This window comes from Mytilus galloprovincialis, chromosome 9 (assembly GCF_965363235.1).
Source record: "Mytilus galloprovincialis chromosome 9, xbMytGall1.hap1.1, whole genome shotgun sequence".
Classification (NCBI taxonomy): Eukaryota; Metazoa; Mollusca; class Bivalvia; order Mytilida; family Mytilidae; genus Mytilus; species Mytilus galloprovincialis.
The window spans coordinates 90,016,100-90,038,336 of NC_134846.1; the positions used below are offsets into that span (position 1 = coordinate 90,016,100).

Below are 22,237 nucleotides of genomic sequence, written 5' to 3' on the forward strand. Positions count from 1 at the left end.
GCGTGATCCAAGGCCCCGTGTTGAAAGCAGTAACTTGATCTATAATGGTTTATTATACAAATTTTTACTTGGATGGAGAGTTGTCTCATTGGCACTCAAACCACATCTTCCTATATCTATGTAACACATAAACTAATGACAGCCACTGAATTACAGGCTCCTGACTTGGGACAGACATATGCATACAGAATGTGGCTGGGTTAAACATGTTAGTGGATCCCAACCCGCCCCTTGGGACAGTGGTGTACAGTAACAGTACAATATAAGAACGAACTATAAAAATCAGTTGAAAAAGGCTTTCATGTGACTCATCATATGGAATTAAAATATAAATACATTTAACAGAAACACACAGCCATGTAAAGCATATTGCACAACTCGTCTTTAATTTTAACATGATTTATTTGAAGTAATAAGACTATCTTCAGTAAATCATATTCTTTTTTTTCTCATTACAGAATAAGTAAGTTATTTTCACTTCTGATTATAATTTAACATTTAAGGATCTATGTATGTGACATGTTTATCTGAGGCATTGACTTGATACGTGAATAAACGTGATCAGTAATTAATGTACACCTAATCCTCCATCAAGTCGGAGACATTCACCAGAAATCATTCCACTCTGGTCACTCAGTAAAAACACGACTGCATTAACTACGTCTTCTATCTCTGAAAAAAAGTTTTTAGGCATGAACATGTAGATGATTAGCCAGTGGTTTAATTTTAGATGCGATAACATTGGGTACATAACGGTTTTTTGACGGTTTAAGAAATGTTTACATGTATTCCTTTGAGTGTGTTCCTATTGGAAATTTAATCGTGGAAACATAATTTGTTTTTTAGGTGTAGTTTGGTTTAAACTAGCTTTCCGTAACTGTGGGTAAATCGGTACAAATTGCTGTGTGTTTTTTATGTCGTGCTGTTAGTTCATTGTTTTATGTTAGGTTAGGATTGCGCGTTTATTATTGTTTAGTCCCATCCCATTCTAAATATGTCGGTATATACAGAAGTCGGTAAGTAAGAGGTTGCCTGTTTGTCCTTTTCATTTTTAGCCATGGCGTTGTCAGTTTATTTTCGACTTAATATAAGTTTGGCTGTCCCTCTGGTATCTTTCGTCCCTCTTTTGTATTTGGCTGCCGTTTTTCTTTCTTCTTATTATAAGTAAATATGGCCGGTGTATTTTCGGATAATTTGTTTTCATTTTTTCATTTGTTTTGCCGTGCTAGAGCCTTTGATGACGTACTACGCGGTTTGGATTTTGATGATTGTTGAAAACAATACAATGATCTTTCTGTCACAACACATAACATTGTTTCTACAAAAACTCCATCTCCTGATGATGTCTTTGATGATCATGATAAATATTTACTAGAAACTGAACGACATATATTTTTCTTGTACGTTTTCAATTTATAACAAAATCATTTTGTACGTTTTTAATTTAATATAAAAAAATCTTATTTACGTTTTATAACAAAATCTTTTTTTTCTCTGTAGGTTCCTTTTAGGTCTTATCAAATATCTTATCGACATTCAACTTATATTTCTTATCGGCAAATCTTCTTATTGGTGTCATTGGAAGGAGTGGCATAAATTATTCTATGAATATCCGTCCACACCATAGTGAGATAGATCGTTTTTATCTTTACCTGGAAATCTTCCCATTGGTGTCAATGCAAGCAGTGGCATTAATTCGGCCTTGTATTGCAGTGTCAAATCCGTCCACACCACAGTAGGATTAACTGCATTCACTCTTATCTACAGTAAGAACAACATATCATAAAAAAATATATGCAAGAACTTGTCGCTTACTAAAAATGATTACTTGCATATTTAAAAAAAGGACAGTTATTGTTCCAGTGGCTGAAAACAGAGTCAGAGAATATACATAATATTTTTTATGAATACCTTTTGTTATTTAAAAAGAGAGACGTAACCAATAGTTATCAAAGGTACCAGGCTTATGAATTAATACGACAAACGAGCGTTTCGTCTAAATAAGTACAAAGTTGAAGAGCATGCATGACAAACAATCCCAAAAAGTTGTGCCAATAACGGCTAAAGTAAATAAAGACTTAGATAAGAAAATCCTTAGAATTTCGACAAATTCATACTTTTGTAAACAGGAAAATTTGTTAAAATTACCATAGCTAGCTGTCAATTAACTGTGAGTGTTTTTTGTTGTTGTTGGGATGTACAAGTACCCGGACACGTCCACTTGTATTTTTGTCAATCTGATGAGTTGAGCCTTTTTTCAATTGATTTCCATAGTCAATTCTTATGTTGTACTGTTATACTACTGTCCCAGGTTAGGGGAGGATTCGGATCCCTCTAACATGTTTAACCCCGCCAAATTCTGTATGTATGTGCCTTTCCCAAGTCAAGAGCCTGTAATTCTGTGGTTGTCGTTGGTTATTTGTTTCATTTTTGTTTTTCGTTTATTTTTTGTACAACAATAAGGCCGTTAGTTTTCTCGTTTGAAATGTTTTATATTGTAATTTATGGGTCTTTTATAGCTGACCATGCGGTATGGGCTTTGCTCATTATTGAAGGTCGTACGATTACCTATATTTGTTAATTTCTATGTCATTTTGGTCTATTGTGGAGAGTTGTCTCACTGGCAATCAGACCACATCCTCTTTTTTTTTATATATATAATTGATATTCATGTCAACACCGAATGCTGACTATGAGGCTGGTGATATCCTCGGGGACGAAACATACACCAGCAGTGGCATCCATACAGTGGTGTTAATCTATACTATTAAACGAGAAGACCTCATTTTGGGTGTCGCTTCGTTTCTTTCCACAATAGAACGAAATTCATAACAGTGTGGTCGACAGTAAAACGTTTATTAGTAATTGTACTGAAAAGTTTACCTTTAACTTGTTTGTCGTGGGCGATGATTTTATGCTCACTCAGTCTATCGGAGGCCTTCAAGTGGGGATTTAAATAATCATTTGTTACAAACTCTGATACATAAAATGAAACTTTCTTTTCACAAATCATTTAAGGAATTTATTTTAAATAATTGTTATACCATCACTTACAACAGTTTCACTTTTAAGAATATTAATGTCCAGAGCTGATATCAATAAATAATAATAAAAAAAAAGTTTATTCATGGTAAAAAAAAACCAAAAAAACTTTTAAGTTAATAGGGACCCGCGTTATTTCAGAAAATATCTTATTGATTAAGAGAACAAAACCTTCTACGTTGTGATCATTTAAGAGTGGCCTCGTATTTATTCAATGCTAACCATGTGGGCTTTGTTTTGTTTTTTTATATACCATAAATCGATTCGTTCATTCAGATATTTGTCAGTTTGCCTTGGCTCTTCAAGTCCAACACACAACTTCTCACGAAATTGATATTTTTCTTACAAAAATTACATCCATGTGATGTATTCTTTTCATTGAGAATGAATGTTGCACCTTATTTTATTTGTTATCGTGTTTTTTTGTGTGTATCATTGACGTATAAGACAACCTGAATCTTCTTTAAAACATACGAGATGGCAATTATGACACAAAATAACTGAATTAAACTTACAGCAGAAGAAAGATAATGAACATCGCTTTTATAGTCTTCTAAATATCGAAGACGCGTGGTCTTTTTAAAAATGATGTAAATTTATAAAGGAAACAACAAACAAAATAGTTCGAATATTTATATTGGAAAAAGTAACGGTGTGTAAATCATAACAATTATTTTATTTCAATGAAAATCAAACTGTTGAATTTTTTCCGCTGCGAGCAAATTTTTAATTTTGGTCGCATTTTGAAAATCAATAAATCTTGTATTCTTGTTGGAAGCTGCACTGTGTAGTTTATACCCTTTTTTTTCAATGCATGGGTAGGCATTATATTCGTGATTATTTTTGCCCGAGCGATATCGAAAAACTATTATAAAAAGTGTCCTAGTTCAGTGAAAATGTACGTCATACTTATTTCCTAAACAAATAAATAAACATTAATTAATTAACATACAACACTACCAAAGGCCAGAGACTCCTTACTTGTATGATTTTGTAAAAAAATGCATCTTTTTAAAACAGTCGAAAACAAAATTGTCTGTCCAATGGAAAAGTCGAAGCCCAAAAAAGATGAACAGTGCATTATTGAAACATAGAAGCTGGTTGCAAAAGTTGACGACAAGATCTATTTTATAACTTGAGTATGGCCTAATACTATTAACCTGAAATAAATATATTTATAGCAATTCCCTTGATACGAAAGATCTACATGTTGCCTTGGGCTTTTTTTTCTTTTTTTTTTTTTTTGCTCTTTATTTGGGTATTTGTCTCAATGACAATTCAATTTTCATTCTTATCATAGATATAACTGCATGTTAAAATAAGAATATGACGTGTGATAGACAATCAGACACATTCTTTCCAGGGACCAACAGGCGTTATCAAGCTATAGGTCCCCGTATGGCCTTCGACCATTAGCAAAATACACACTTTATAGAATGAAAGCTCCAAGAGGTCTTGGGATGAAAAAAACAAACATAAAAGATGAGCGAGAAAAAAAAATAGGGATACTGCATGGAAATTGGAAAATGGTCCGCAACATTAATTTAGTCAACTCACTTAGTTGAAATTAAAGACCTGGCGAATTTTAGCCTTTTGCAATGGATGTGATGTATGTTTAAAAAAAATCATGGTTTGTTTGGACATTTTTATAAATCAAGTCTTGTTTTTAAATTATTTGCAAGTAAGTTTTAAGTCATGAACAAATAATCACTCACAGAAAGACGTCAAATCCATCAACAAAAGAAAAAAATTAATAGACGACCGACAACGCACAGAATATCATGTATGTGTTCCGGACCAAATGAGTATTTGGACCATACGCATATATTATGACCATAAGGGTATACTAATATGGTCCAACCATACACGTATGGTCCAAATACTCATAAGGTCCGGAACATATTTTATTTGCGATCACAAATGCACGAAGACGTCCATTTCTATGTAAATTGGGTCGATTTTTTTTATATAGATAAGATGAATGCGTTTCTGTTGCCAAGTGTTTTTCACAAGTATAGTAGCAGTATAGCAGAACGGTTTAAGTTTCCTATATACACCAAATGATACATTTTGCCAATACAATAACGTAAATGCATGCAAATTTCACAAGGTTTAAACCAAATAGCGTTCTTACTATCCAATAACTTTCAAGTACGAAAAAGACAGGGCAGAAGTATATTTTGTCTTTATGTTTCGTATTTGCACAACTTTTGAAAGTGGATTATGCATTCGTTCTAAAATAAAATTAGACCAGATAAAAGTTAAAAGATTACATAACTCGACAATCGAAATTGTTAAATCCGAAAAAGATAATCAATCAATACATGCATTCAGTAAGTCATTCTTTTTTCTGAAAGAACATGGCTTTGCGATAACTTATTATGAAAATTGATTGTCGAAACATAACAAAAACACAAGTAAAGGACGTTTAATTAATCAATATAAATCAAAACACAAATTCCTGATTAGTATTTCGAATTATTTTATATAGGCGTTGAGAACCTTTGGTGACCCCACGGTTTAAATGTTTATATTTAGGACGTCGTGAGCAATGGGCGTTATAGACGATCGTTCACCTAATCTGTCCCAGTCAATGGGATATTAAAGTGCGCCAATCAATGTCCATAGCCACACTGTTATGAATTCGATACTAAATTGATCAACACGCCTCTGTTTCCTATAGGTACAGTGCATAGTCGCATTTGTCATCCATTTATATGATTATTCAGATTGAGTTATTTTGGGAGAAAAACGAGAAAAAAGGCATCCGGATATTGTGCCGTCATTGGACGAAACTTTAAGTCAGATTAGACTTCCGGTTTGCGTTTTTCTGTATACTTTGAACATACATATACTACGAATAAAGTGTATTTTAATTCTATCTGCTATCATTTTCAAGTTTACTATCCACGGCGGTCACAGAGTTTATTAAATGGAGAGGGTCTGTATACTATACCAATTGACCACCATGGATCGATTAGTAAACTTGGAATTGAAAGTAAATACACTTTATTTATATAGCAATGAATGTTCATAATATACAGATAAGCGCTAAAATTATTCATGTGAACTTTTAATACCTTTTCTGAAATTCTCCAGTCATTAAATCTTTTACAAAATTCATTTATTGCAACAACAAAAAAAGATGTGGTATGATTGCCATGTTGAGACAACTCTCCACAAGAGACCAAAATGACACAGAAATTAATAACTATAGGTCACCGAACGGCCTTCAACAACGAGCAAATCCCATACCGAATACTCAGCTTTTAAAGGCCCCGAAATGACGATGTAAAACAATTCAAACGAGAAAACTAGCGGCCATATTTATGTACAAAAAATGAACGAAAAACAAATATGTAACACATAAACAAACGACAACCACCGAATTACAGGTTCCTTACTTAAATGTTCATAACATACTAAATGTATGTTCATATTGAAATTGATAGAAAACCAAAAATCGGGAATTTTGGAAATGAAGAAGGAGGGATAAAAAAAACATTTTCCTGTACCAACTAACCTATGACTTATGATACATTTGCTGAAATTCTCCAGTCATTCAATATTTTACAAAATTCTTCCAACAACACTTTACATACTTTAAACTACGGTCTGAATGCCCGCGATTTCGCGGGTGTGTTCTAGTAGTATTAAAGGTACCAGGCTTATGATTTAATACGCCAGACGCGCGTTTCGTCTACACACGACTCATACCAATGGACAATATAAAATCGTGAGTCAAAATATAGTAATAATACTTTACTAGTATTCGAAAGCAATACAGTTTATATAATATCAATTTTAACAATATTTTTTAAATAAAAAAAGGTAACACTAAAGTCAAAAGGAAATAAGAGGAAACAACATTTCACTCATAGCTACACAGATAACAGTTTGGCAATAAATAGAAAATAAGACAAATGATAATTCACACAATACTACACAAATAACAACATGAACAAAAGGAAATAAGTCGATTTTTATTACACCCGACACTACACAGATTTTAACAAAGGGAAATCAGACGATCAACAATATTTCACAAACAAAACACTCATAACACCATGACCAAAAGGAAATAGGAACAACAACATTCAAAACACACTACTTTCCAGACTCAAGATTATGCAACACATTTCTACATCAAAATCCGATTGAACTCAGATGTTTCAGAATGGAATGCAGTTTCTTGGTATTAAATGATAAACAAATATTAGATAAAATAATCAAACAAAGTCCATGCGTGAGCAGAACGATTAATACCCTTTTCCTTAATGACTAATTCATCAGTATGAGCTATACCAACATTATGAGGTCCTAGTTCTAATGCCATACATTTAGTTAACATATCAATAGCTGATTGTGTTACCAACATTATGAGGTCCTAGTTCTAATGCCATACATTTAGTTAACATATCAACAGCTGATTGTGTTACCTACATTATGAGGCCCTAGTTATAATGCCATACATTTAGTTAACATATCAACAGCTGATTGTGTTACCTACATTATGAGGCCCTAGTTATAATGCCATACATTTAGTTAACATAACAATAGCTGATTTTGTTACTTACATTATGAGGTCCTAGTTCTAATGTCATACATTTAGTTAACATAACAATAGCTGATTTTGTTACTTACATTATGAGGTCCTATTTCTAATGCCATACATTTAGTTAACATATCAATAGCTGATTTTGTTACTTACATTATGAGGTCCTAGTTCTAATGCCATACATTTAGTTAACATATCAATAGCTGATTTTGTTACTTACATTATGAGGTCCTAGTTCTAATGCCATACATTTAGTTAACATATCAATAGCTGATTTTGTTACCAACATTATGAGGTCCTAGTTCTAATGCCATACATTTAGTTAACATTACAATAGCTGATTGTGTTACCTACATTATGAGGCCCTAGTTATAATGCCATACATTTAGTTAACATATCAACAGCTGATTGTGTTACCTACATTATGAGGCCCTAGTTAAAATGCCATACATTTAGTTAACATATCAATAGCTGATTTAGTTACCAACATTATGAGGCCCTAGTTATAATGCCATACATTTAGTTAACATATCAATAGCTGGTTTTGTTACCTACATTATGAGGTCCTAGTTCTAATGCCATACATTTAGTTAACATATCAATAGCTGATTTTGTTGTAGAATAGACACACCCGTCAGCTATTGCCTTTTCAGACATGATACTGGACAAGTTAACTATACTTCCAACTTTTCCACTGTCTATCATTTTCTTAGCAATCACCTACAATGATCATAATATTCCATCTAAACATAGATCGTCTGCTTTCAAACATTAAATTTTAAAATCTGTGTAAATTCAACTTCGTGATGTCTTCGTAATTTTTATTGGTAACAAAAAGTTGTATGAAAACTTCCATGATGACAAACTAATTACATTTTACATGTTTTAACTAGTTTCAAAAATCATTAACATACTCTATATTTGTAAACCATCAGTCATGAGGTAAAAAATCTTATCAGTTACATAAATGCTTCTGTTTAACAAACTAATCACATAAATCGCCGTTGTAAGTCCAGTGCTTGTCTTTTACAAAATCTTAAATCATCAGGCTTTGAATAATTGACTTTTCCAGTATAACATTTTTTTGAAAGAAGTTACTTTTGTAAAAAAAACCGACAGGACTTTAACAAAACAGACTAATTTTGTGGTACTTGTGGAACTTTTGTTTTTATGCTCTTCAACTTTGTTCTTGTTTTGGCTTTCGAACTTGTTTGATCTGAGCGTCACTGAGTAGTCTTGTGTAGACGAAACGCACTTCTGCCGTATTAAATTATACACCTGGTACCATTTGATAGCTATTATTTGTGTGTTTCTCTGTCCTAGATGTTCTCCCATTTATATGTATTGTAGTCCTGTCATGTAATGACATTATTGCCATAAAAGCGGGCGGTTCTGCTAGCCACAAAACTAGGTTCAACCCACCAGTTTCTTTTCATTAAAATGTCCCCTACCAAGTCAGAAAAATGGCCATTGTTATATTTGTGTTTGTTTCTGTGTGTGTTACATTTTAGTGTTGTGTTTCCGATGTGTCGTTGTTCTCCCCTTATACTTGATGTGTTTCTCTCTGTTTTAGTTTGTAGCCCGGATTTGTTTTAACAGTGGTATTCTACTGTTGCCTTTATCTACTACGTTTTTTGGGTCATTCCAATTGTTATTTTATAGTGTGTCTTTCTATGTTGTGATGTTATACTATTGTTTCAGAAAAGAAAGAAGATTTGGTACCATCAAAACGTTTAATCTCGCTGCAATTGTTTGCACCTGTCCTAAGTCAGGAATCTGACGCTTAGTGGTTGTCTTCTGTTTATGTGGTTTATAAGTGATTCTTGATTTTTCGGTTTTATATAGATTATAATTTGACCGCTGGTTTTCCCGTTTGAATGGTTTTACACTAGTAATTGTTGGGTCCTTTTTAGCTTGCGGTTCGTTGTGAGCCAAAGTTCCGTGTTGAAGGCCGTACCTACATGTATAATAATTTATCTTTATCATGTGTTACTTGGACGGAGAGCTGTCTCATTGGCACTCATATCCCATTTTTCCTATATCTATAAACCCCACCAGGCAAATTTTGAATTAAACAAAATATTTTGATATCAATTACAAAACTAAATTGATAAATATAACTTTTGGACTATTTTGAATCTCGGTCTATTTCTGAAATTTATTCTTACATACTTTTGATTTTTTTACCCTGCATGCTAACATTGTCTATTTGAAATTAAAATTGTTTGTATGTACATTGAACGACAAATATATGTGACGTATATAATTTTGTGACGTCAGACACGCGAATCAATGAATGTGTTTGTAGATGTTTTTGTGTTCTGTTACATTGTTCCTTTTAAAATTGTTACACGATGATGACTGCTCTACCCATATTTTGACTATTTTATTTATTGTGTCTGTTTAGTTAACGCATCATTGTAAATATAACGGAATGTGATGAGGCTGTCATCAAAGTGAGAGGGTTAGTACTATAAAACCAGGTTTAATCCACCATTTTCTACATTTGAAAATGCCTGTACCAAGTCAGGAATATGACTTGTCCATTCGTTTTTTATGTGTTTTGATATTTGATTTTGCCATGTGATTATGGACTTTCCGAATTGATTTTCCTCTGAGTTCAGTATTTTTGTGATTTTACTTTTTTTTGATAAATGTATCATTCAAACCATTGACACTGCTGAAGCATGTGGACAGTCATATAAAATAAACGAGCTTTTATGGAAATTTCAGAATTTTCTCAAATTAAGGTTAAATCTAAAACGTACGAAAGAATAGATAATATTTTAAGCAATTAGAGAAATTTTCATTTAATGGCAAATATGGATCTTAATTGTTCTCTGTTAAATTTACCTGAGACACGTTGAAAGTTCCTTTAAAGTTGACGTCAAATATCCTGTAATCAAAATTAGAAAAGTAGGATCGGATAATTTTAAAGTTTCAATGGGATTTAGTTTATACTAGGCATATTGTACGATACATGGGGTAACTCGCCACCATAAGAACTATTCAAGCTAATGCATCTTTCCATCGATAAGTCAGAAATCGACTGAGAGAAATCAAATCCGGCTTACAAATTACAATTGAGGGAAACACATCAAACTTTAAGGGCATACGATACAGGTACAGGGGAGGTAATGACGTTGCTAACGTAAAATGTTAATTTCGCGACGTCAAACTATGACATATCGGGAAAAGATGCATTTTTCGACTGATTTTTATCGTTCAAACTGATTTACTTTGAAAACGAGTGCATTGAACCCTATTTTTTAAAACAACATTTTGTTTCATTTTGCAGGGAGATTATGTGGACCAAATTTTATAAAACTGTAAATAGTGCAATTTCCTAATTTTGATAAATATACAGCAAAAAATTACGTTTTTTTCTCAATTCATGACCATTTGATAAATAAGACTTATTTTTGAATAAAAAATGCATACATTTTTAGGATACCCTCTGCTGTTGTTTTTTATTTGGTCGGGTTGTTGTCTCTTTGACACATTCCCCATTTCCATTCTCAATTTTATTATAAAATACAGAAATTACAAATTATTTAACAAAAAAAAATTGTGTTTTCTTTTAAAACAAAAAAGTTATGGATTTCTTTCGAAAGGGAAAATACGGCCAGAAATCCGAATTTTTATCAAATATACAAAATTTCGACCTCATTTAACTCAAAAAGTAGCACATGAAGGTATCTTTTTTATTACATATTTGATTTAATCAGGCAAAAAATAGCCTATATAGAAATTTTCATCAAACTGTAAATACGGATCAAAACTGTATCGTATACCCTTAAGAAGAAAACAACGTAACAACAGAAACACCAAAGCGAAATAAAAAAGCAGACGACAAAGCAACACACGGAAACGAACTACGTCATTCATGTCATCTTATTCATGTTATAATAACAGTGTTTCGATTCCAAAACTTTAAACCGTTAATTTCCTCAACCTTGAGTCGTCATCGTATTTTAAAAAGTGCTTTGAAATACAAGAATAAAACTAGCATCTACAATAGTATGTGAACTTTAGTTCAATATCTTACATGTCAATGTTTTCTTTTGGAGTATCGATGAATGATGACTTCTTAGATACACCAGCATTGTTGACCAGTAAGTCTATGTGTCCGATTTTACTGACTTCCTCTCTGGTTTTATCCCAATCTAGTAGGTCTATGTTGATAACTTTGATGTCTGGTACCTAAAACAATGAACAACAGTATTATTAACCATAAGGTTTATGTGTCCAATCTTATTTGGTTCCTCTCTGGTTTTATTCCAGTCTTTCGGACCCATGTTTTAATACGTTGATGTTTTGTACCTAAATAAAGATATCATTAGTATACCGCTGTTAAATAGTCAAAATTCATGATTAAGCAAACCACAATACATCCAAGACACGAACCAAAACTGATGAAAACACCTTGACTATGAGAGATAACCAACGGAATTATAGAAACTCTAAGCTGCAACAAAAGTAAACCCCAACCTGCATAAGAACGGACTGTTTGATAAAAACTACCATATTCTTGACTTGGTATAGGACAGTTTGAGATTGGATGGTGGCTCGAACCTGATTGTATGGCTAGCCAAACTTCCCGCTTGTATGGTAACGTTAAAAAATAAAACAAAAATGACGATATTACATGAAAGGAATACAAAACAAATAAACGCAAGAGATTGTTCGTATATTGATGGCTATGAAATAACACTGATTTCCGATAGATATTCTTATAGAATTGATCCGTTTTGTTTATAAGATGTGCAAGACGATTTATTAGATGGGCTGGTTTTCTTCTAATTTCTGTATTTCCAAACGACTGATTAATACAACTTTTTCGAAATATTTTGGATGTTTTTTGTCGTTTGGGGTATTAGGAAAATTCTATTTTTTAAGTATAAAAACAAATAAGTTCGGAAAATTTACTCATATACGTTATCTACTGATATTAAGTTAACTCTGATTCTATTTCTAATAACCTGTCTTTTATCTATCTAATTACCTCCAATTTTAAACTATCTAAATCAGCCTGTGTTCTACTAAGTGCAAATGTTTCTGCTCCACATTCTGCTAACTTTTTCGCAATAGCTCGACCAAATCCTATAATTTATATCGCAGTAGAATATATCATATCTATTTGCAAGTTCTTACTGAAGTGGTAATAATTTCAAAACATGAGATTTCAAATTTGTGGATAAAAAATGTATCATAGCAACTCAAAAATCATGTGTCCTGTTAACTAATGATGTAACACATGGTAATTTTAGATCCTAGAATTTGTTCAGTTCTTTACATTAATTTTACCGAGTGGTAAAGTTATAGATCATAGATTTAGTTCAACACTTTGAGTAAAATAATTATAATTTCGTCATTCCTTATTTGTTTGATTCTATTTTTGGACTTAACCTGTCGTCAGTCTTATTGAATAAATATAGATAACTATAGTTACATTAAGTTAGTTTATAATTCTTTCATCATCGCGACAATTTATATTCGCGTTATTTTTATACTCGCGAAACACTCGAAAATAAATCGCTCTCGAAAATTAGTTGATTTACAGTATACTATTGATACTTATATTTTGGCATTGAAAAAGGTCATGACATTACCAAACTGTTTATGGCGTCTTTAAAACTATATCATTTGCCGGATTGATACTTTTGACCGGAAAACACGATTAGTTTATCAGTTGAAAATCATAAATCATGCTGTTTGTTTAGCATGGCAGAGAAGAGCTTTAAGCTTATACTATCATGTGAGTGTTGTTCATTATTAAAAAAAATAACGATGACTTAACATGCTACCAGTGTAGACCTAACCTATCCCCATCCCGAATATATATTAAAATACACAAAAACAGCAGCGGAACTAAATAAAAGATAAAGCAAATGTTTTTTGTTAGGAGAAACCTGTATATAATTATTACATTGTATTACTTTATACGTTTTATTTCCGATTTATAGCATCATCAATAAAGTTCAGAATACACTTACCTTTCCCAGCACCGGTAACAAGAGCTCTCTTTCCATCAAATTTCATCGCCATGTTCTAGTATTAATGTATACTGTTTCACACTTGTTTAACTACAGGAAAGGGATGACCTCAACACACTGTCTGTTCACCTCAAGGCAACCTATCACTTTTATCTACATATAGGGTTAAATAAATGTATGCTTTGTTGTCTGACGATTTAATAACAAGTACAATAATTGTCATGCTTAGTGTGTACTTCATATTAACTGATTGACGCTTATACAAAAATCATTTGTGAAAAGCGTCTTCTTTCTAAAAACTGTTTAAATCAACACGTTTATTTTTCTATCATCGCCTTACATAGTTTTATCTGGAGAAATGTAAAGACAAAGGCGATGTGATAAAATAAATTGCCCATTGAAATTGTAGTATTATTTTAATTTAAATCTTCATACAAAATGAATGAACAAATGAATAAATAAAAAATTGATTTTAAACAGAACATTATCTATATATTATAATTATGCATATAATTATTACCGTGTCGAATACGGATATAACGTTCGTGATACACACATGTAAATAGTATTGGCAAACTTTTTTTTATAATTACCACAATCGGAAAACAACGTGTATTTTTGTCGCCTACTAATTAACTACATAACGTTTATTTTATTTTAAAATTTATAAGATAAGATCATTGCAAGTCTTTATTCTTGATATCTTTTATACACTAGCGAAATCAAATTAAATTCGTTCTACTACTTACAATTTGGATAAATCAGACCTTTCGCATTTTAATCATTCTTTAGATAAACATGGTCATGGGTGTCTTTACTGATATAGTCTTTCGTGAAAATAGATATCTTTAATAATAACATTTTGTTGTAATTTAATTCTGAGATATGCATACTACATTTAAATCATAGGTTAATGTGTCACTGGATGGTCATTGCATTGATGCATGTCTTAAATTCCTTAGGAAAAAATTTGAAGAATAAAAAAAATAACTAAACATTTGACTTACTGATGTCGATTTCGTTTAATTTATGCAGAAAATTAATAAGATCGCTACAATGGTTGGTCGTACTAATAAGTTTTGTTTGTTCATACTCAGCCTGAGCCTGTGCCTCGCATTAGTGAAATAGAAGTTTCATTGACGTATTCGGATTTCTAAAACAGATCAACTATTCATTTCTTTAACTTTGATTGGCAGTCAAAAGGAAAAATATGTGTGTCCGATTCAATACTCAAGATTTGTTTGCAAATTCGTAATCATCAGGCCGGAAATAATTGATACATCTATTTTGAAGGGACAACTTTTACCTGTTTCTGTATTCTTTTTTTTTCTTTTGCGAGGTCAATGGACTTTATTTAAGGAGCACATTCTTCTAAATTTGGGAAAAAAACTTCAGCAAAACGGTTAGGATTGGTTGACGACACATTTACAGAAATATGATCAACGGAAAACAAACGCTAATACAAAACATATTCGCTGAACCGTTTACAAAATTATTGAATTGAAACCACATTAATTGTCATTAAAGTAAAACATATATCAATTGAACGTGTCAAAACAATTCGGCTCATAGTACAATTGATAGTGTATTAGGAGAATGTAGAAAAAGAGGGACGACAGATACCAAAGGGAAAGTCAAACTCATAAATCTAAAACAAACTGACAACGCCGTGGCTTAAAACGACAAAGACAAAGAGACAAACAATAACACACATGATACAACATAAAAAACTAAAGAATAAACAACACGAACCCCACCAAAAAATAGGGATGATCTTAGGTGCTCCGGAAGAGTAAGTAGATCCTGCTCTACATGTGGCACCCGTCGTGTTGCTTATATGATAACAAATCCGGTAAATTGTCTAATTCGGTAGGTCACATTCATGAAAGGGAAGGGGATTGTAGTTACGACGTAAGGAACATATCCGATATCATTTGTGAAACGGTTATTCCATAACGGTCAACCAACTCGTGATGGCGTCCGTAAAATTAACGATGAGATGATTTCAACTTCACCAATAGTTGATACGCAATAAGACTGGTCCTGAGCATTAGCGGAAATGCAATAAGGCTGGTCCTGAGCATTAGTGGATTCGCAAGAAAGCTGGTCCTGAGCATTAGTGGATCCACAATAAGGCTCGTCATGAGCATTAGCGGATAGGTAATAAGGCTGGTACTGAGCATTAGCGGATAGGCAATAAGGCTTGTCCTGATCATTAGCGAATAGGCAATAAGGCTGATCCTGGTCATAAGTGGATAGGCAATAAGGCTGGTCCAGAGCATTTGTGGATCCATATGTACAATAAGGCTCGTCCTGAGCATTAGCGAATAGGCAATAAGGATGGTCCTGAGCATTAGTGGATACGCAATAAGGCTGGTCCTGAGCTTTAGTGGATAGACTATAAGGTTTGTCGTCAGCTTTAGTGGATAGGCAATAACACTAGTCCTGAGCATTAAGGCTTGTCCTGAGCTTTAGTGGATATACTATAAGGCTTGTCGTGAGCTTTAGTGGATAGGCAAAAACACTAGTCCTGAGCATTATTGTTACACAATAAGGCTGGTACTGAATATTAGTGGATACACAATAAGACTGGTCCTGAGCGTTAGCGGATATGAAATAAGGCCTGGTCCTGAGCATTAGTAGATACGCAATAAGGCTTGTCCTGAGCTTTAGTGGATAGGCAATTATACTAGTCCTGAACATTAGTAGTTACACAATAAGGCTGGTACTGAACATAAGTGGACACACAAAAAGGCCTGGTCCTAGGCATTTGTGGATACGCAATGAGGCTTGTCCTGAGCTTTAGTTCATAGGCAATAATAATCACAGTCATGAAAGGAAAGGGGATTGTAGTTACGACGTAAGGAACATATCCGATATCATTTGTGAAACGGTTATTCCATAACGGTCAACCAACTCGTGATGGCGTCCGTAAAATTTACGATGGGATGATTTCAACTTCACCAATAGTGGATACGCAATAAGACTGGTCCTGAGCATTAGCGGAAATGCAATAAGGCTCGTTCTGAGCATTAGTGGATCCACAATAAGGGTCGTCCTGAGCATTAGCGAATAGGCAATAAGGATGGTCCTGGGTATTAGTGGATACGCAATAAGGCTGGTCATGAGCTTTAGTGGATAGATTATAAGGCTTGTCGTGAGCTTTAGTGGACAGGCAATAACACTAGTCTCGAGCATTAGTAGTTACACAATAAGGCTGGTACTGAACATTAGTGGATACACAATAAGACTGGTCCTGAGCATTATCGGATATGAAATTAGGCCTGGTCCTGAGCATTAGTTGATACGCAATAAGGCTTGTCCTGAGCTTTAGTGGATAGGCAATAATACTAGTCCTGAGCATTTGTAGTTACACAATAAGGCTGGTACTGAACATAAGTGGACACACAATAAGGCCTGGTTCTAAGCATTAGTGGATACGCACTAAGGCTTGTCCTGAGCTTTAGTTCATAGGCAATAATACTAGTCCTGAGCATTAGTAGTTACACAATAATGCTGGTATTGAACAAAAGCGGACACACAATAATGCTGGTTCTGAGCATTAGTGGACCAGCAATAAAGCTGGTTCTGAGTCTTAGTGGATACACAATAAAGCTGGTCCTACGCATAAGTGGATAAACAATAAAGCTGGTCCAACGCAAAAATGGATATGCAATAAGACTGGTACTACGCATAAATGGATACACAATAAGGATGAATGGATACACAATAAGGCAGGTCCTGAGCATGAATGGATACACAATAAGGCTGGTCATGAGCATTATCGGATAGGCAATAAAGCTCCTCCTGAGCATTAGTGGATACAACATGAGGCTGGTACTGACCATTAGCGGATAGGCAATAAGGCTGGAAATGAGCATAAGTGTAAACACAGTAAGGCTGGTTCTGAGCATGAATGAATACAGAATAAAGCTGGTCCTGAGCATGAATGGATACACAATAAGGCTGGTCCTGAGCATTAGCGGATAGGCAATAAGGCTGGTCCTGAGCATTAGTGGATACACAATAAGGTTGGTCCTGGGCATTTGTAGATACACAATAAGGCTGGTCATAGCATTAGCGGATAGGCAATAAGGCTGGTTTTGAGCTTTAGTAGATACGCAATAAGGCTGGTCCTCAGAATAAACGGATACGCAATAAGGCTGGTCCTGATCCATAGTGGATACGCAATAAGGCACTGTAAAAACTATTAAAGAAAGTAATGTATGCGAATATAACGGAACACATTTGGCCATGCTGTATCTGATGTCTTTTTGATAAATATGCAAGGAGAACTTTAGAACAAGCAGGTCAGGATTATGACAGTCCGTTGGTAGATAGTGGATAGTTTAATCTTTGTTTGGTTTAATGGACTTTTTTCGAATTTATTTTTAAGTTCGGTATTTTTATCATATTTATTCATTCCTTAGAGTATAATGATATTAATTGGGATTAATAACATCTCGTATCTATAATCATGGTAGTTATTTAAGATGTGTTATCTCTTTGAATGTGTACAAAGATGTCATATCCTCCATAATAAATCCGTAAACTATTTTTTACCTTCTTACAGATAACAATGATTTATAACTGAAATTGGTGAACGAATGTATATTTTGGGAGGCTTTCATTCATATTCTGAATATCTGTGTGTGGGAAAACAGAAAATTAACAACCAATGTTTACATTAAAAACGCGCGTTGTTTATGCATAAAAAGATAAATTAACTTTTCACAAACTTAGTTATAATAATAATACGATAATTAAAGAAAGGCAATATTATAATACCGCAGTTCAATAGTCATAAATCGATTGCGAGAAAACAAATCTAGGTTACAAATTAAAACAGAGAAAAAGACTTTAACTATACGCAACACGTTATCCATGTGAGTAAAATCGACTATATTTACAAATAATTAGAAATATGTGAAATGTACCATAATACATAATTCAAACTACAAACGATAGGACAAACCACAATAACCAACCGGACCCACAAGGCAACATCATGACTTATCACATGAATGTGAGATGTACAATTACCGAGATACGTCGGATAGCAATGCAAATTCGCACTCAACAAAACAGTCGTTGTGTTTATATGTCTTTTGATTGAGTTAAGCCTTCCAATTGTGTGTCTGTCTACGCTGTGATGTTATACTATTGTTTCCAAAAAGGGAGAAGGTGTCGAACCATTAAAACGTTTAATCCCGCTGCAATTGTTTGCATCTATCCAAAATCAGAAATCTGATGTTCAGTGGTAGTTGTCTGTGTATGTAGTTCATAAGTTTTTCTCGTTTCTCGTTTTTATATAGATTAGACCGTTGGTTTTCTTGTTTGAATGGTTATACACTAGTAATGTTTGGGGCTCTTTGTAGCTTGCTGTTCGATGTGAACCAAGGCTCCGTGTTGAAGACCATACCTTGACCTATAATGGTTTACTTTTATAAATTGTTACTTGGATGGAGAGTTAACTCATTGGAACTTATACCACATCTTCCTATATCTATGTTACACATAAACAAACGACAACCACTGAATTACAGGCTCCTGACTTGAGACAGGCATACACATACAGAAATTGGCGGCATTAAACATGTTAGTGGGATCCAAATCATCCCCTAACCTGTGAAGTTGGAAAAAGCTTACATGTAACTCATCATATGGACATAAAATAGAAATACATTTAATAGAAACACAGAGTAGATCTGGCCAGGTACTTGTATATCTCAACCACAAAAAAGACACAATAACTCTTAGTTATTGCCTGCTATTTCGAAGCCAGTAACAACTAAAACAAATGTCTTTAATTTGTTTGAATCCAATTATCTTTTTTTTTTTCTTTGCCTTCTTTTTTTTTGGGGGGGGGGGGGGTGTTTATCATTTAAAGGTTGCGATATGGAGATCGCTCATTCTAAATACCTTCAAACACATTGACTTGATAGTTGTATACAGCCTTGTTCTTTTGTTTCTGTTAATGTTTATCTCATTTAAAGTTTTATACTGCCATGTACACTAGGGAAAGTTCATTGTCTATCATTTTTTTAATACAATATTTACATAAATGAGACAGCAACCTAGCTAACAGCAAGTTGTTTTTTGAAGATTTAGTTTTTTCCTGGTACAGTGTACCTACATATGGAAAAAGATTAGTGATTGACATTCAAACCTACCACTATTTTGGTATCATCCTTAACAAAAACATGATTTTATTGCCGTCCATTACTAATTTTATGTTCACCTCCGATTTCAATTACCAACTTAAAAATACAAGTCAATTGTGAAAGCATTTGATGTTGACATTTGCTGACAGGTTGAAACTGGTGGAAACAGTGTTTTAATTTCAGAGTCCAGATATTTTGTGATCATAATTTCGTTATTATTGGTGACATTACATGCTATATTGAACAGTTCATCAAGTATTGATAAAGAGTGCCAATATTATTCATGTTTTTCATTCATCTTTCAGCTTGCCTCAATATTCACTATTCGAAATGTTTGTAAAGTTATTTACCTTCTTTTAGTTTTCCTTAGGTAGTCTTTCGAGAAATGGAAAGACATCTTGAATATTAGTATTAGATTATTATTATTATTATCATCATCATTATTGTTTCTTGTATTATCTAGTACATATTAACTACAGAAGGTTTAAGTTCCTCGCTGAATTGAAGACCTATTGGTGACCTTCTGCTGTTGTCTGTTCTATGATCGGGTTGTTGTCTCTTTGACACATCCTTATTTCCATTCTCAATTTTATTAAGTGTAATAAATCAAGCGTTCATTGCAGTGTTTAATGTAACAATAAATCAATGTAGCCAAAGACACAAATATTATTTTTACATTCGTAATTAATCGGTTTCATAAAAAAAACCCTACCTTCCGGCAATTAGACCGTTCTTAATAAGATTGTAATGAATATTCATATGAATTCGAAATCGAGGGTAAGCTAGGCAATTATTTGTAAGCAATATGGCAGCATCAACAACTAACGGCACCTCATCAAAAGATCTTTCACATTTACCAGATATATCATTTGCTTTTGTGAAAGAATTTATTAGAAAACACAGCCAGAGTTCAGGAAAAGAACAAATGACAAAAGGATTCAAATATTACAGCGAGGAATACGTACATTCTGTGTCAGGTAAGGTCAATCGATATGTTTGTTTACGAGGTGTACGTGAGAAATATTGTCTATACACGAACCATTATTTTACCAGCTAATTATAATTTTTGACAATTATTTGTGCAGTAGAAATCATTATTCATATTCTTATTATTTAGTCTGCAGACTGCTGATTTATTAAGATAATTAACTCCGTATCTTGATTCTGATAATCACTTATAAATCAGCTGAATAAGTGAAGGGTAGCAATCATGCATGAACCTTCTTTAGCAGAAAGAATATTATTATTAGTAACGGATAATTAAGCTTGTTTACATAGTTTTATATGTTAAATTTCATAGGTATTTAGTATAAAAAGATGTATGTTTTGTTTTACAGTGTATCCTGATGAAACCGGGTGTCAAGGGAAAATGTTTAAGATCACAAAGAAAAAACGAGTCTCCACATGATGTCAAGGTAGGCATACATTTTATTTCACTTGTTGTACGTAAAAATAAATTATAAATATTAACTTTATATCCTCCTAAAACAATATTTTGCAAATAAACAATTTCATACAATAATAAAGTACTTTACTTATTAATCAATACATGCATATGAATATAATAAAACTATTAACAAAATATTAAACTAATACATCTCAAATTCTTTCACAGATCATGATAAATGGAGGGCAGATTGAATATTCATTCTCTACATGTACAATTGGACAAAGTGGTTACTGTGGACATGTGTCAGCCCTTCTTTACCAGCTTGTACACTACAAATCCCTGAAAATGAAGTTAATTCCAACAGATATGGCTAAAACATCTTTACCACAGACGTGGCATGTTCCACGAGGCCAGAAATTACATGGTGAAAAAGCTGATAATATCGTTGTGCAGGGTTACGACCGTGAGGATCACCAACGAGCTACAAAAGGAACCAAGTCTACCCTATATAATCCTATTCCTGGGAACGAAGCTATCAATTTAAATGACTTATTGGTCCAGGTTAAAGATATGGACATTTTGTTTGACACTGTGGTGACAGAACACAGGACAGAATTAGTTCAAACTGAATATGGAAAATTCCCTAAAGGAAGCATTCTCAGTTATCAACATAAAATGGCAAGTGACTACCTACTTAACTTAATGGATAATAATTCATTTCCAGAATTACAATTAAAAAATGTCATAAATAACAATTTTGAAAGTGTCCTCATGAAAGATCAGTTAGTAAAGTATGACTCCTTGAGGTTACACTACTAGAAAAGTAAAGAAATTGAGGAAGGAACACGTCTTCAATCAAATGATCCTAAATGGCACAAAATTAGACGTGATCGTATCACAGCATCAAATGCAGGAGAAATAGCCAAACGAAGAGCTGATGGGGCTAAACTTGCTGAACGCTTGCATTCAACCAGACATGTTCAGACAGCAGCTATGAAACGTGGCATAGAATGTGAGGTTACTGCAGCACAAGCCTATAGCAAGGTGAGGAATGACAGTGTCAACTTATATCCATGTGATGTGATTG

General features: G+C 33.4%; 1 protein-coding gene across 1 annotated transcript; it reads right to left on the minus strand.

Annotated features, from left to right (window-relative positions):
• Positions 1-383: 383 nt before the first annotated feature.
• Positions 384-14,166, minus strand: LOC143046313 (D-erythrulose reductase-like). The gene is made up of 8 exons (XM_076219416.1): positions 14,117-14,166; positions 13,597-13,749; positions 12,606-12,703; positions 11,649-11,803; positions 10,454-10,496; positions 8,156-8,320; positions 1,653-1,761; positions 384-672 (listed from the first exon to the last, which is right to left on the minus strand). The coding sequence occupies exons 2-8, from the start codon at positions 13,646-13,648 to the stop codon at positions 569-571; spliced, it is 726 nt and encodes a 241-aa protein (XP_076075531.1). The 5' UTR covers positions 13,649-13,749; positions 14,117-14,166; the 3' UTR covers positions 384-568.
• Positions 14,167-22,237: the final 8,071 nt, after the last annotated feature.

Bases quoted from the DNA above. Each gene is read 5' to 3' on its own strand.
- LOC143046313 (XM_076219416.1), bottom strand. From the start codon at position 13,648: ATGGCGATGAAATTTGATGGAAAGAGAGCTCTTGTTACCGGTGCTGGG. The intron at 11,804-12,605 runs GTAATTAGATAG...TCATTGTTTTAG, and splicing joins TAGATAGTTTAAAATTGGAG to GTACCAGACATCAAAGTTAT. The intron at 673-1,652 runs GTAAAGATAAAA...ACTTTTTTTCAG, and splicing joins ACCAATGGGAAGATTTCCAG to AGATAGAAGACGTAGTTAAT.